Source organism: Vicia villosa, linkage group LG3, assembly GCF_029867415.1.
Source record: "Vicia villosa cultivar HV-30 ecotype Madison, WI linkage group LG3, Vvil1.0, whole genome shotgun sequence".
NCBI classification, from domain to species: domain Eukaryota; kingdom Viridiplantae; phylum Streptophyta; class Magnoliopsida; order Fabales; family Fabaceae; genus Vicia; species Vicia villosa.
In genome coordinates this window covers 190,791,370-190,804,768 of record NC_081182.1, presented here as the reverse complement: position 1 = coordinate 190,804,768, position 13,399 = coordinate 190,791,370, and the positions used below count along the sequence as shown (strand labels likewise).

General features: G+C 36.8%; 1 protein-coding gene across 1 annotated transcript; it reads right to left on the bottom strand.

Annotated features, from left to right (window-relative positions):
* Nucleotides 1-9,344: 9,344 nt before the first annotated feature.
* LOC131662704 (putative disease resistance RPP13-like protein 1) lies at nucleotides 9,345-12,231 on the bottom strand. Its single transcript, XM_058932559.1, has one exon. It carries the CDS (start codon nucleotides 12,221-12,223, stop codon nucleotides 9,572-9,574), a length of 2,652 nt encoding a protein of 883 aa, XP_058788542.1. The 5' UTR covers nucleotides 12,224-12,231; the 3' UTR covers nucleotides 9,345-9,571.
* Between the last annotated feature and the right edge of the window lie 1,168 nt (nucleotides 12,232-13,399).

Below are 13,399 nucleotides of genomic sequence, written 5' to 3'. Positions count from 1 at the left end.
AGAAGAAGTTGGCTTTTGATTTTTCCACTTTCGTCGTAAATTGTGAAAGCTACAGGTGCTGCTTCATGCTTTACATGTTGGCCAGCCATGTAAGTCATTGCAGAAAATTAATACAGAAAAATTGAAATTTCTTTTCGAAACTTACTTAAGCTTTTATATTGTTAATAGATTTTAGGAGCTTGCTGGTACCTTCTTTAATTCTTTGATTGTCATTGAGTTAAATCAATTTTGTAACAGTTTGGAACTTGATATGTGAATGATAGTACATACAACTTTTTATCTTCTTCATGTTCCTCTCTCTCACATACACTCATGTTCATTGCATTCTCGTCAATGGCTGCTCTCACATTTTCATTCTCATGATTTGTATTCACACGGTAAATTTTGTGTGCTTTGTTTCTCTATTTTTTTATTTGGTACCTGACTTTCTATAGAGGAGTTACATAGTTGAGCTAATGCACTGGAAGTCCCACATCGGTTATATTAGATAAAACTTAAGTCTTTATATAAGTTTAAACAACAAAACATTGTACAAGATTTCTGGATTGTAGCAAAGTTAAATAGATATGGGCTTTAAGTTCATAAAAAAATCTTTTTATATTAAATAATTTCAAAATATATTAAAAAAAATTAAATAATAAATAAAATCGACACTTGAATTTATTTAATTAATTAAATTCAAATAAAAAATTCCATGTCAGCAACGTTAGTGCCACGTCAACAAAGTTAACGGACACCTCAACAACGTTAATGCCATGTCATCTTTTTTGGAACCAAATTTATGAAGAAGGGCAGCGCTGGAGACGTTTGATAACTTAAAGGACCTATTTGTAGCAAAAATAAGATAAAGGACCAAATCGTTACAATTAAATATCTTAAAGGACCCTAGAGTTAATTTAGCCTTACAATTATTATCAACCAATTGACCAACAGATAATAAATTGGAAGCAAGTCCAGGTGCTACAAACACATCCCGAAAATCAGAGTTGAGGTCACCAACATTCGTGATAGAGAGAGCATTACCATCCGCAATTTGAATTTTTTTATTACCATGGTAAGAATGTAAATTGTGCAAGTATTCAGAAGAGGCGGTCATGTGATTGGATGCACCAGAATCAAGAAACCACGGGAAGGAAACATTCGAAGACTTACCCTGAATTCCCAAGGTTGAAAGAGCGGAAAGTGCCATCTGTTGGATTAGTTCAGGTTGGAGAGCACCACCATTAGATGGATTGGTGATGGAAGGACCAACTGCAGATCTTGTACTAGCAGGAAATGCTTGCACCGAACGTTGTGCTGATCGTGGAGGACGGGTGGGACAATCAGAGATAATATGGCCCCGCTTCTTGCAATAATTACAAAACTTCTTACTGCAACTCTGAGCAAAATGTCCAAATTGTTTGCAAGAGAAACATTGGACATGTCGAATATCACGACCTTTACCTCTACTCTGAGGAGCATATGCAAACATAGCAGACTCAGAAATGACAACATCGTGAGACATGAATCCTTGAGTAGCAAGACGTTGTTCCTCTCTGAGAAGTTCACCAACACATGTATCTAAAGAGGGAACAGGATTCCTATTCAGCAAAGCACCTCTGACAACCTCAAATTCTGCACGAAGCTTCATGAGAAATTGATCTCGCCTACTAGTATTGTAGACCTCTTGGACATCCGCGAGAGAACTTTTGGGAACATCAACATGTATAATCGCAGAGTGTTCTGTCCACAAATTCAAAAAACCAGAATAATATTCTTGAACAGACAGATTGCCTTGTTTGTAATTGGCAATGTCTAGCTCCAACTGAAAACGTTTGGCCGCATTGTCTAGGTTATAGATACGCTTCAAGTAGTTCCACATTTCTTGGGCAGTGGAAAAAGATCGCAAATTATTAATCATGTGAGGATCAATAGTACCGAGAATCCAAGTGATAATTTGAGCATCTTCTATTTCCCATGCATCTAAGTCAGTTGTCTCTAACGGTGCCAAAGAGACATCGTCCAAGTGACTCCATAATCCTTTCCCTTTGACATACATCCGAAACTGAAATTCCCAAACAAGATAATTCTTTCCGATAAAACGAACACAAAGATGATCTATCTCTTCTTCGGAAGCCATAATATCAGAGATGACTTAAGAACAATTTTGTTAACGTAACAATTTTGTTAACGTGAAACAAGAAACACCAACGGAACACTGAAGAAAATACTTGCCGACACCAAATCAACACCCCAATTCATAATACTCGCCGACACCAAGTCAAAACCCTAATTCAGAATAATTGTCGACACAGAGTCAAAACCCTAATTCAGAATAATTGCCGACACAGAGTCAAAACTCTAATTCAGAATAATTGCCGACACACAGTCAAAACCCTAATTCAGAATATTTGCCGACACCGATACGATAACACGATCAAAGCAAACACGATTTGTAAGCACCCGAGATTAGAATCGCAATCTGGGAAGAGATTACCGAGAACCGAGATGATTTCAATTACCGAGAAACGAGATCTACCGAGACGATTTCAAGAGCGACCCAGTGGGGTGTCGCTGAATAAAGCCAAGATTAACCTAAAATCACAGGTTTGATCGAATGTTTCTATAATAAGTCTTTACTAACTATATTAAACTGTTATTTTTTACATTCTTATGTTGCTTGATAAATAAGTAATTAAAAAATAATATAATTATCATGACGTGTATTAATAATACGAAATTGCAATGAATAGATTGCTTACTGAAATCATCTTCATTGGATTAAATTTGGTTTAGATTGCTTAGATGTTGCTTAAATCCAATGTGGCAATTGGTCTCACACAAAATAGCTCAAGCAATCAAAAATTAGTTATCCCATTGAGATTTCTTTTCAAGGATTTGCTTGTCAGAAAGGTAAGGTTAGTAACACAGTAGGACATAAATTTCTTATTTCTAACAGTCAAGAGTTGAGTCTCTCTCTAATATTTACCTAGACATGGTTTTGTTGTTCAATTAATGTATGTAGTTGTATGAATCTTCCTGCTGCTGCTTGAAGACAGATGATAAGCTGAACCAAATCTGTGAGCATTATGCCGACATGTTTCAAAAAATTTGTTGATTTGCTTTGCAAGCCACATTTTACGACTAGTATTTTTCAAGGAAGATAAGCATGATTAAAAACCAGATTTGTTACCATCACTATTGAACAGAGGAAGCTTTCAACCCTCATACAGAAGAAATGCTACACGAAATAGACATTGGGAGTGAAGTTGATACACATATAGACAAGTCCTCATTGATCACTGCAAAATACCCGCCCTCCTATCTTCGTAAACGTTGCAAAAAAAAAATGGTACTCATCTCCACTTCTGACACCTATAGAAACTAATTTTTTGATCAATTTAGGTATATAGTTGTACGTGGCAAGATCTATCATAAGTAAGATATACATGCACCATAGAAGCTTGTATGGCTTCTGGCATCAGTTTTGAATCACAAGATATAAAAGTTGCATTAATTTAGAACCAAGAACAACATGGATTCTTCAACTTGTTCCATTTATTTATGCTTCATCTTGCCACATACTAACAAAGCAAGAATATACAAAGATGCAATCAAATGATGACAAAATACAGACTTAATATTGTCTACATAAATCAAATCTTCTTAATAAGACGATTTTTATATAATTAATAAATTTTATTTGTTCCATATAATTAATAAATAGAAGATTTAAAAATTTAATAAGACGATTTATTTGACATTTATTTAATAGTTAGTTTTTTTTAATAATATTTGACATTTATTTAAACTTTTCATTAATGTATTATTTATAGATGGTTATGATTCATTGAGAGTGTATATAACTTTTACACTTGATAAGTTTAAGGTACTAATGCTTTCTTAACGTTGCAGCATGCTATTACCGTAGCCCCTGTGCAACAACTTCCGGACTTCTTTAGGATAAAACGTAATCTAATATGACTTGAAAAGTATTATAGAAAAGTTGCAAACTATCAAATTAAAAAGCGTAGTATGCTTTAAAAGAGTTAGAAACTTGTATTTTATATATTTTGTTATATTCTACAGTACAGAAACATATGCATATATATACAAGTGAGTCTTGGAGACCAAGATCCAAGAATCATGCTAGCTATAATGTTTTGCCACTAATAAGGAAACTAATAATGCTAGGCTATTATTGTCTATTAATTATAATTTGATACTGTCATGACAGATCCAAGACATAATGGTTTATGTCTCTAACTCCCCCCTTCAAACTAGTGGTGACAGGATCACCCCAAGTTTGTCTCTAAGTTGATTGAATCGTGTATGGCTTAGGGGCTTAGTGAGACAGTTAGCAATCTGATCAGCTGTAGGAACATAGGCAATAACAATCTCATTTTGTAACACTTTATCTCTGACATAATGGACATCGATTTCAATATGTTTTGAACGAGCATGCATGACTGGATTGGATGCTAATGCCTTAGCACTTAAGTTGTCACACCATAGTATTGGTTTCCTTGGCAATGGAAGCTCGAGTTCAGCAAGTAGCGATTGAGTCCATGCTACTTCAGAAGCCAAATCAGCCAGTGCTCTATATTCAGATTCTGTACTTGATCTTGAGACTACCTTTTGTTTTCTTGAGGACCAAGAAACAAGAGTTTCACCAAGGAAAACACATTGGCCTGCCATTGATTTTCTGTCGTCAATACTAGTGGCCCAATCAGCATCTGAAAACCCTGTTATGTCCAGATCAGTTGATTGCTTGATATGTAAGCAATAATTGATGGTGCCTCTGAGATACCTCAAAATCCTTTTTATGCCTTGCCAGTGATCAACCGTAGGTGAACTCATGTATTGGCTGAGTTTGTTGACGGAGAATGCTATGTCTGGTCTTGTGTGTGTCAAGTATTGCAATCCTCCTATGGCTTGCCTAAACACAGTTGGATCTTGTAACTTGTCCCCCTCAACTGTGAATTGCTTCCCCGTTACCATAGGGGTTGGACAAGATGAAGCATGTTCCATGTTGAATTTCTTCAACAAGTCACCTATGTATTTGGATTGCTTGAGGTACATGCCACTTGCATCTCTATGGGCCTCTATTCCCAAAAAATAGTGTAGCTCACCCAGGTTCTTTAATGAGAAAACAACATTGAGTTGTTTGATAAAAGCATCAAGAACCATGGTGTTGTTGCCTGTAACTATGATGTCATCAACATAGATGAGGAGAAAAATAATATGGTTTTTACCTTTGAGTGTAAAAAGAGAGGAATCACTTTTTGTATTTCGAAATCCCCAGCTAAGCAGTGCATTTTTGAGACTATCAAACCAAGCTCGTGGTGCCTGCTTCAATCCATAGATTGCCTTCGATAGTTTGCATATGTGATTTGGTTTAGTTAAATCTACAAATCCCATTGGTTGGTGCATGAATACTGTTTCTTTGAGAGATCCATTGAGGAAGGCATTGTTGATGTCTAATTGCTTGATTTTCCAATTGGAATGAACTGCAATTGAAAGGATGATCCTGACAGTGCTTGCTTTAACCACAGGACTAAATGTCTCTTCATAGTCTAGTCCTGGTGTTTGTTGGAAACCTTTGGCAACTAAACGTGCTTTCCATCTTTCTATAGATCCATTTGCTTTGTACTTGGTCTTGAAAACCCATTTGCAATCAATGATATTTTCTTGGTTTTGTTTAGGCACTAGTGTCCAAGTGTTGTTCGACATTAGAGCTTGAAATTCATTTTGCATTGCTTCTTTCCATTGGGGTCTTGTGAGGGCTTCTTTGGCATTGGTAGGATCCACGTCATCAATACACGTCTCAGTTATTCCAATGTATGGTAATTTTGGTTTGTGAATGCCGGATTTGCTTCTGGTACGCATACGTGTGTCTGAGTCAGTGCTAGGGCCTGCTTCTGCGATGTTTTGATGAGTGATGTTTGGTGCTTCAAAGTGATCCATGGCCTCATGTACTGAGTTGTTTACTGGTGAACTATTGTTTCCATGATCTGTCTCAATGTGATTGTCTTGAACATCTTCAATTTGAGTTGTTTCTTCTGCATTTTCCAGGTTATTGCCAGTTTGAGTTGCTTCTACAATTACTGGTGTAGGATCACTATTTTGAGAATTACCTGCATGATGTAAGGGAAATGAAACAAAATTTTCAGTTAGTGTTTTTAAAGGACTTCTTGTATTGAGAAATCCATCATGGAATGGAAAATGATCTTCATTAAATATGACATGTCTTGAGGTGAAGATTCTTCCATGGGAATTGATGCATTTGTAGCCTTTGTGTGAGTTGCTATAGCCAAGAAATACACATCTGGTTGTGTGAAACTGTAACTTATGTTGATTGTATGGTTTAAGGCAAGGATAACAAGCACAACCAAAAGGTTTTAATAATGTGTAATCTGGTTTCTTATGGTATATGAGATAGTAGGGACTCTCATTTTGAGTGACTACTGAGGGTAACCTGTTTATAAGATATACTGCAGTAGAGAAGGCTTCCCACCAATAATGTAAAGGCATTTGAGCTTGAGCAAGTAAGGTTAGTCCAAATTCAGCAATGTGCCTATGCTTTCGCTCGGCTCTGCCATTTTGTTGTGAGGTATAGGGACATGACATTCTAAATTGTATACCTGTTTCTATGGCAAGTTTTTGTACTGGTCTATATTCACCCCCACCATCACATTGAATTGTTTTGATCCTTTTATTGAATTGATTTTCTACCAAGTTTTTAAATTGAATGAAAACTTGTGCAGTATCAGATTTTTGTTTCAAAGGATAAATCCATGTAAATCTACTAAAATCATCAACAAAGTGAACATAATATTTGAACCCTGATGGTGATGTTGTTGGTGCAGGGCCCCATACATCAGTGTGAACCAACTCAAGGGTTTCCTGAGCATGGGAGGAGGAAGATTTAAAAGGTAACAAATGCATTTTTCCATATTGACAGGCCTCACAAAAACTAAAGTGATCACTGTGTGACAGTTTCACATTACAGCTTTTTAAGACTTTATCTAGGACTTTATTGTTAGGGTGACCAAGTCTTCTATGCCAGCTTTCTTTGACAGATATATAAGCATGTGGATCTTTTTCAATCCCTGAGAGCTGGTATAATCCCTCCTTAAGTGTCCCTCTTAGTATTTCCTTCCCTGTCAGCTTGTCCTTCACAAAGCAAGAATTGGCATCAAACTCAATAAGAATGTTATTGTCAGCAGCTAGTTTAGACACACTCACAAGATTTTTGGTAATGTTAGGCACATATAACACATTATGCAAATTGAGTGATTTAAGTTTGGAGGAACCTGTGGCCACAATTTTTAATTTCTCACCATTTCCAACAACTAAGGAATTCTTACCATGATGCTCAGTCAGATCTTGAAATTTGTCAGTATGATGTGTCACATGGTTACTTGCACCACTGTCAAAGTACCAGTCACAATCTTGCACATAATTTTGTGATGCGTGGAATGCATTGTGTGGTCCATGGTTTCCACCATCTGCTGGTTGGTTTGATCCTTGATAGGCTTTGTCAAACCTGTAGAAGCACTGTACTGCTGTATGGCCAATTTTAGAGCAGACCTGACATGTTGGTTTTGAGTTTCTGCCACGTCCTCTTCCACCTCGCCAACCTCTAGAGTTGGAGCCTCTCCAATTTCCATTGGAGCCAAACTTGTTACCTCTCCAATTGCCTTGGTGATCAGTTTTGTGAGCCAAGTTTGCTGAGGAATTGATGCTTAAAAGTATAACAGAGCTTGTTGCATTGTACTCATGCAGGTTATGAAGAATACTCAAAGATGCAATCAAATGATGATCAAATACAGACTTAATATTAGCTACGTAAATCAAATCTTGCGAAAATCAACTGAAAGTATTTGATTCCTCTAAAACAAGTTTACATGAAGAACCACAACAATAGCATGCACTCCTTTTATCTTCAATTCATCAACTGGGTTGTTTTTCATCCACTTATTAGGCCTCTCCTGAAAATAAGACCACAAAAATTACTTTCCTTTTCAATATTGGCCAACAGTTTTCACAGAATTGTCGAAGAGGCGAAGAAGTAAAATCGGTAGGAGTTTAAGAAAATTAAGATTAAATAAGCATTTTCCTTTCATTTTCTCAATAACAGATTGTCAAATTCTCATTATTATAGTATAAAATGTATCAGTTAACAAAAACATATAATTATAGTTTTGTTCACAAACAAGCGCATTTCATACCAAAACATAATGTGTTATTTATTCAACAAATGCAAAAGATTTGATTCTTTGCAATTTTTATTTAAAAGCGTTGCTGGAACCAATATTAAAGACTAATGTCAAGTGATTTTTGGAATAAAATTAGAAAAAGTAAACATTGTATCTCAGACAGAGGAAATATAAAATGTTGATCCATTAGATGAAATGAAAATGTTTAGAGAAGTGTTTGGATTGTGAAAGAGAAAATCATACGTGAAACAACGGGAAGGCAGCTGGTCTTCATATTGTGAGTTGGTCATTCATTCGTATGAAAGGGATGTGAGAAATTTTGAACCAATTTTCCTTCCTTTTATACCTTTCTTCTAACAAAGGGCAATCTCTGATGGTGAGTTTCTTAAGAGAGGTAGGGAGGCTGTCTTCTGGTAATGACTCTAGCAGAGGGCATTTTCCTATAGTCAGTAGCTTAAGAGAGGCCGGGAGGCTGTTTTCTGGTAATGACTCTAGCAGAGGGCATTTTTTTATAGTCAGCAGCTTAAGAGAGGCAGGGAGGCTGTTTTCTAGTAATGACTCTAGTCTTTCACAATTAATAAATTGAATTGATTTCAGCGAGGAAGGAACGCAGTTTTCTGGCAATGACTTAAGATGTAAACAACTCAGAAAGTGGAGATTTTGGAGAGAGGAGAGGTGTGGAAGCCCATTTCCTTCAAAGGACATATTACTGACAGTGAGAGACACAAGGGAGATGGGGAGAAACGAATCCATCGTCAAGGTGTTATCCATTTCTCCCCTTTCTTGAATTGACAAATTTGAAAGAGCTGTTAGGTCTTGGAGACCCCATTCCTTTACATGCGGCTTTGTTAGTTTGCATTCAATCACAAGTGATTGTAATTTGGAGGGTAGACAAACTCCTTCACAAAATGACAACTCTCCATGACAGCAAAGATTCAAATGTTCAAGATTGGTGAGCGTGTCCAACCGAAGATTGACTTTAAATGATTCAATTGAGTGATCGGATATGATGCGAAGTGATTGGAGGGTTGACTGCCGACGTGAAGGACTTTCTGAAATAAAAATGGAATGGAAAGTGATTGGAGCGCAGGGAAACCATCAAGTGGAAATGATGTAAGTGAATCACAGCTATCCCACATATAAAGACTCACAAGTGATGTGTAATTTTGAAATGTTTCGAAAGGCATGAACGATAACTTCCTACACCCGTCAATATCAAGTGACTGCAATGAAGCGGGTAGACCATTTGTGGGAAATGCAGTGAGAGATTGAATATTCCAGAGTGTCAAACGAGTAAGACAAATACTACTCATGATCACTTTAGAAATAAACATTAACCATGGAGTGCTTTGAGTATACACTTCCCACTTTTAATCTTCTTCAATTTTGACTTTTTTGATTGCCGAAAGCCAGTTCAAAGTATGGGAATTTTCCAATAGGTTATAACAACCTCTTAATTCAATTTCTTCCATGCAAGAAAGGTGGCCAGGTAAATCTCCCCTTAGTTCAGGACAATCAAGTAACTTCATAGTTCTAAGTCGTGGAAATGCAAAATTTATGCCTTCAAAGGAAATCCAATCCTTCCAATTTGGCATGCTGTGAAATTCCATATGCTCAAGGGAAGGAAATGGTTGGAAGGTAGAATTGGAAGATTCTCCTTCCGCAACACAATAGAACTCTAGACCAATTGTCTCCAATAACAACAAATTCGATATACTCAGCTTCTTGAGAGAAGGTAGTTGGCCTAGTGGTGGAAGTGCCATGCAATATTCACAATTATAAATGCCAATGGACACCATGTTAGAAAACGAAGAATTTCCCAACCAATTCGGAAAACTTGTCCCTCCATACAAATCAGTGACTAGGCTCTTCAAATTTATTGGTGGTTGCAACATTTCGAGCACAACTTTAACTTTTAGTGAATCTTCACACTGTTTACCCCATTTCAACTCTAACACCTCAATTTTCTCTTTGTTTTTCAGGTTGGCATCTTCTGCCTCTTTTGCATCAAAGACATTGTATAGGTTTTTGATGGTAAATTTTCCTTGTAGGTTTGGAAATTTCCTTAGCTCTTTGATAGATAATCCTTCATGTCGCTTACCCACTAAAAAAACAGTCAAAGTTTGGAGGTTTTCTAGTCCACCAATTTCCATGGGCAACTCTTTTATGTGAGTCCCACTTATATCAAGGTGACGTAAACTGATTAAATTTCCCATATGCACTGGCAATTCAGTGAGACTGTAGCAACCTAATAAATTCAAAGTTTGCAAATTGTAGAGGTTACATATTCTATCAGGAAAGCTTTTGATTGCAGTTTGGGAAAGATCTAGATACCGCAACTGCACCAAATTACCAATTGAATCTGATAGCTTGGTGAAGTTTCTATATTGTGATAGCGACAAGATGCGCAACCTTTTGAATAGTGGTAGCAGATCATCAACCACCGTGATGGATAACGAATTGTATGACCTCCCAAAATTAATGGGTAGGAAGCTTCGCAAGCGTTTAAAATTGTAGAAGTGCTTGAAATTCATGAAAATATCATACTCTTTTTGATTATATGATAAATGACGAACCTTTTCAAGAATGTCACCACATTCAGACCTACTACAAATTTTTCCAGATACGGATGTAGCTAAGTCGTTGATAAGGTCATGCATGACAAACAATTTTCCACGAGCACCATCATTTAATCGTTGAATTAAGGATCTAGACAACAATTCTGCAAAGCAGTCATCACCTACTTCCTCCGCCAATTTTCCCACATGAGAATAATCAAGGAAGCCTTCGGCCATCCACAACCGAACCAATTTCTTCCTATCAAGTGGATGATCCTTTGGAAAAATTGAACAATACGCAAAACATCGTTTCAAATGAGACGGGAGAGATTGGTAACTTAAACGCAAAGCCGGCATAATGTTATCATTCGGTAAGTTCCATACTTCGCTATTCAAAATTGCAGTCCATTCGGTTGTGTGTACTCTTGAACGTAGAAGTCCTCCTAGTGTTTTCGCGGCTATTGGCAATCCGTCACACTTTCTTGCAATCTTCCTACCAATCTCTTCAAATGTTATGTTTTTTCCGGCGTGATATTCATCACTTCCGAATGCATGTTTTGAGAGTATAGACCAACAATCTTCATTTGACAGATGGTCTAATTTATAAATAGGAAATGTCTTTACCATCTCTGCAACATTTTGTTGACGCGTTGTTATAATCACCGAACTTCCAGGTTTTCCATCCACAAGGGGACTTACTAGCTCATCCCAATCATTGTAACTACCATTCCACAAATCATCCAGCACAAACAAAAATCTTTTCTTCCTCGTGTTTTTATTTAATTCAACTCGAAGAATATCAAGATTATCGCTTTCCCATACCTTTGAAGAAGCAGATGTTGTATTTCTAATAACAGATTCAAGGAGGCTCTTGGTTATTCTCACAACATCGAAATCCTCTGATACGCAAACCCAGACTTTGAAATCAAAATGTTGTTCAACTTTTTCATTATTGTAAACCAGTTGTGCAAGAGTCGTTTTTCCGACACCTCCCATACCCAAAATTGCAACAACACCTAAACTATTGTTTTTGCTGGTGCCACAATTTGATACAAGCATATTGATGATTGATTCTTTATCAACTTCCCTACCGACTATGACAGATTCATTAACCCTTGAACTTGAAGGTGGTCTTCGTGAAACTCTAGCACTTTTTGTTTGCAATCCAAGGGTATTTTTATGTTGTGCAAAAGGTTCAAGTGTTTCACACATGATCTTCAATTGGGAATTGATATCTCGATAGAAGTTTTTGAAAGGAGATGAAAGGAAATTCAACACCTGATTAGTTCTTCTTCCAGCTTGTCTATTCTCCATCTTGCATCGAAGGGAGTCGTAACTTATTTCATTGACCAAATCCTCAGCATCTAAGACAACATCTTTCAAGTCATCTAACCATTTTTTGACAGCAGGAGTGCTGATCTGCTTCTCTTCTGCATCATCCAGAACAACCTGAAGAGTGAGCATGGTTGTTTGTAACTATCTCAAAAGTGTGACATCCAGCTTGGTGTTTCGGATGTAATCAAGAAACTCAGTTGAGAGAGAAAAGCACCACCTATCATAGTTGCAGCCATATTGTATGGATTTTGTAAAGCAAATCAACTAGTAAGGAAGTTGTAGCTAATAGTTGAATTTTGAAAAAGAGTAAGAGCTATGGATATTGAGAGATAGCAGTAATTGAAAGTAAGGAGCAAAGACTCAATGGCACGAGAATGAATGGATAAGAGTAGTGTCTTTGGATGAATGGTTGGCTGTAAAAGGTAGACAGAAACAAGAAAACTCACATGTGAATGAATATTACTTGTTTGTTTCCGAGAAATGCACATTAATGGTTTATGGACACATCCACTGAAATTGCTCGACCTCATTCAGGGCATGGGCCCATAACAAAGACATAACACAACCACACAGTCAAATATGGTGTACTAGACTACTGTTGTGTAAATTGACAAAAGCCAATGCATAGTAGGTGGTGTTTCCGATAGACGACCACAACCTTCTATTTCAATTTCTTCTATGGATTAAAGGTGACTAGGAAAATGTAGTTAAATTGCAGTTAAATTCAAACTATCTGTCCATTGAGTTAGGATCATTTGACATATTTGTTACCTTTGCAGATTTTAAGTTCTGGAAGTTAGCATTTTTACCATTGGAGGTTGCCTAATGCATGTGTAGATTTCAAGTTCCATGATGATCATTCCGGTGGTGTAAAATGATGAGCAAGTCTTCAGCATCAAATATTGCATCATTCAAGTCTTCAAGCCATTGTTTATCATGTTGAACTGCTTCTGTTCTGCATCAACCAGCACAGCTTGAAGAGCTGATAGTGTTGTTTCAAATGAAAACACGAAACTCCGAGAAGGTAAGTCTGTCTGCTATGATTTGAATTGGAACCATATTGCTATGAATATTGAAGGATAGAGACTAGTCTTTGTTGAGCATTTTTTGTTATATTTGAAAACCAATGAAACATCGCATATGATAAAATACTGACTACATATAATTGAACAATTCCTCAGCATCAAAGATTGCATCTTAAATCCATCCATCTCAAAAACAAGCAGTATTCTCCCCACCAATGACTCATGAAACAGACTGAATCGAAGTTAGTTTGTCCATCAAGGTTTGAACAAAAGCAGACAG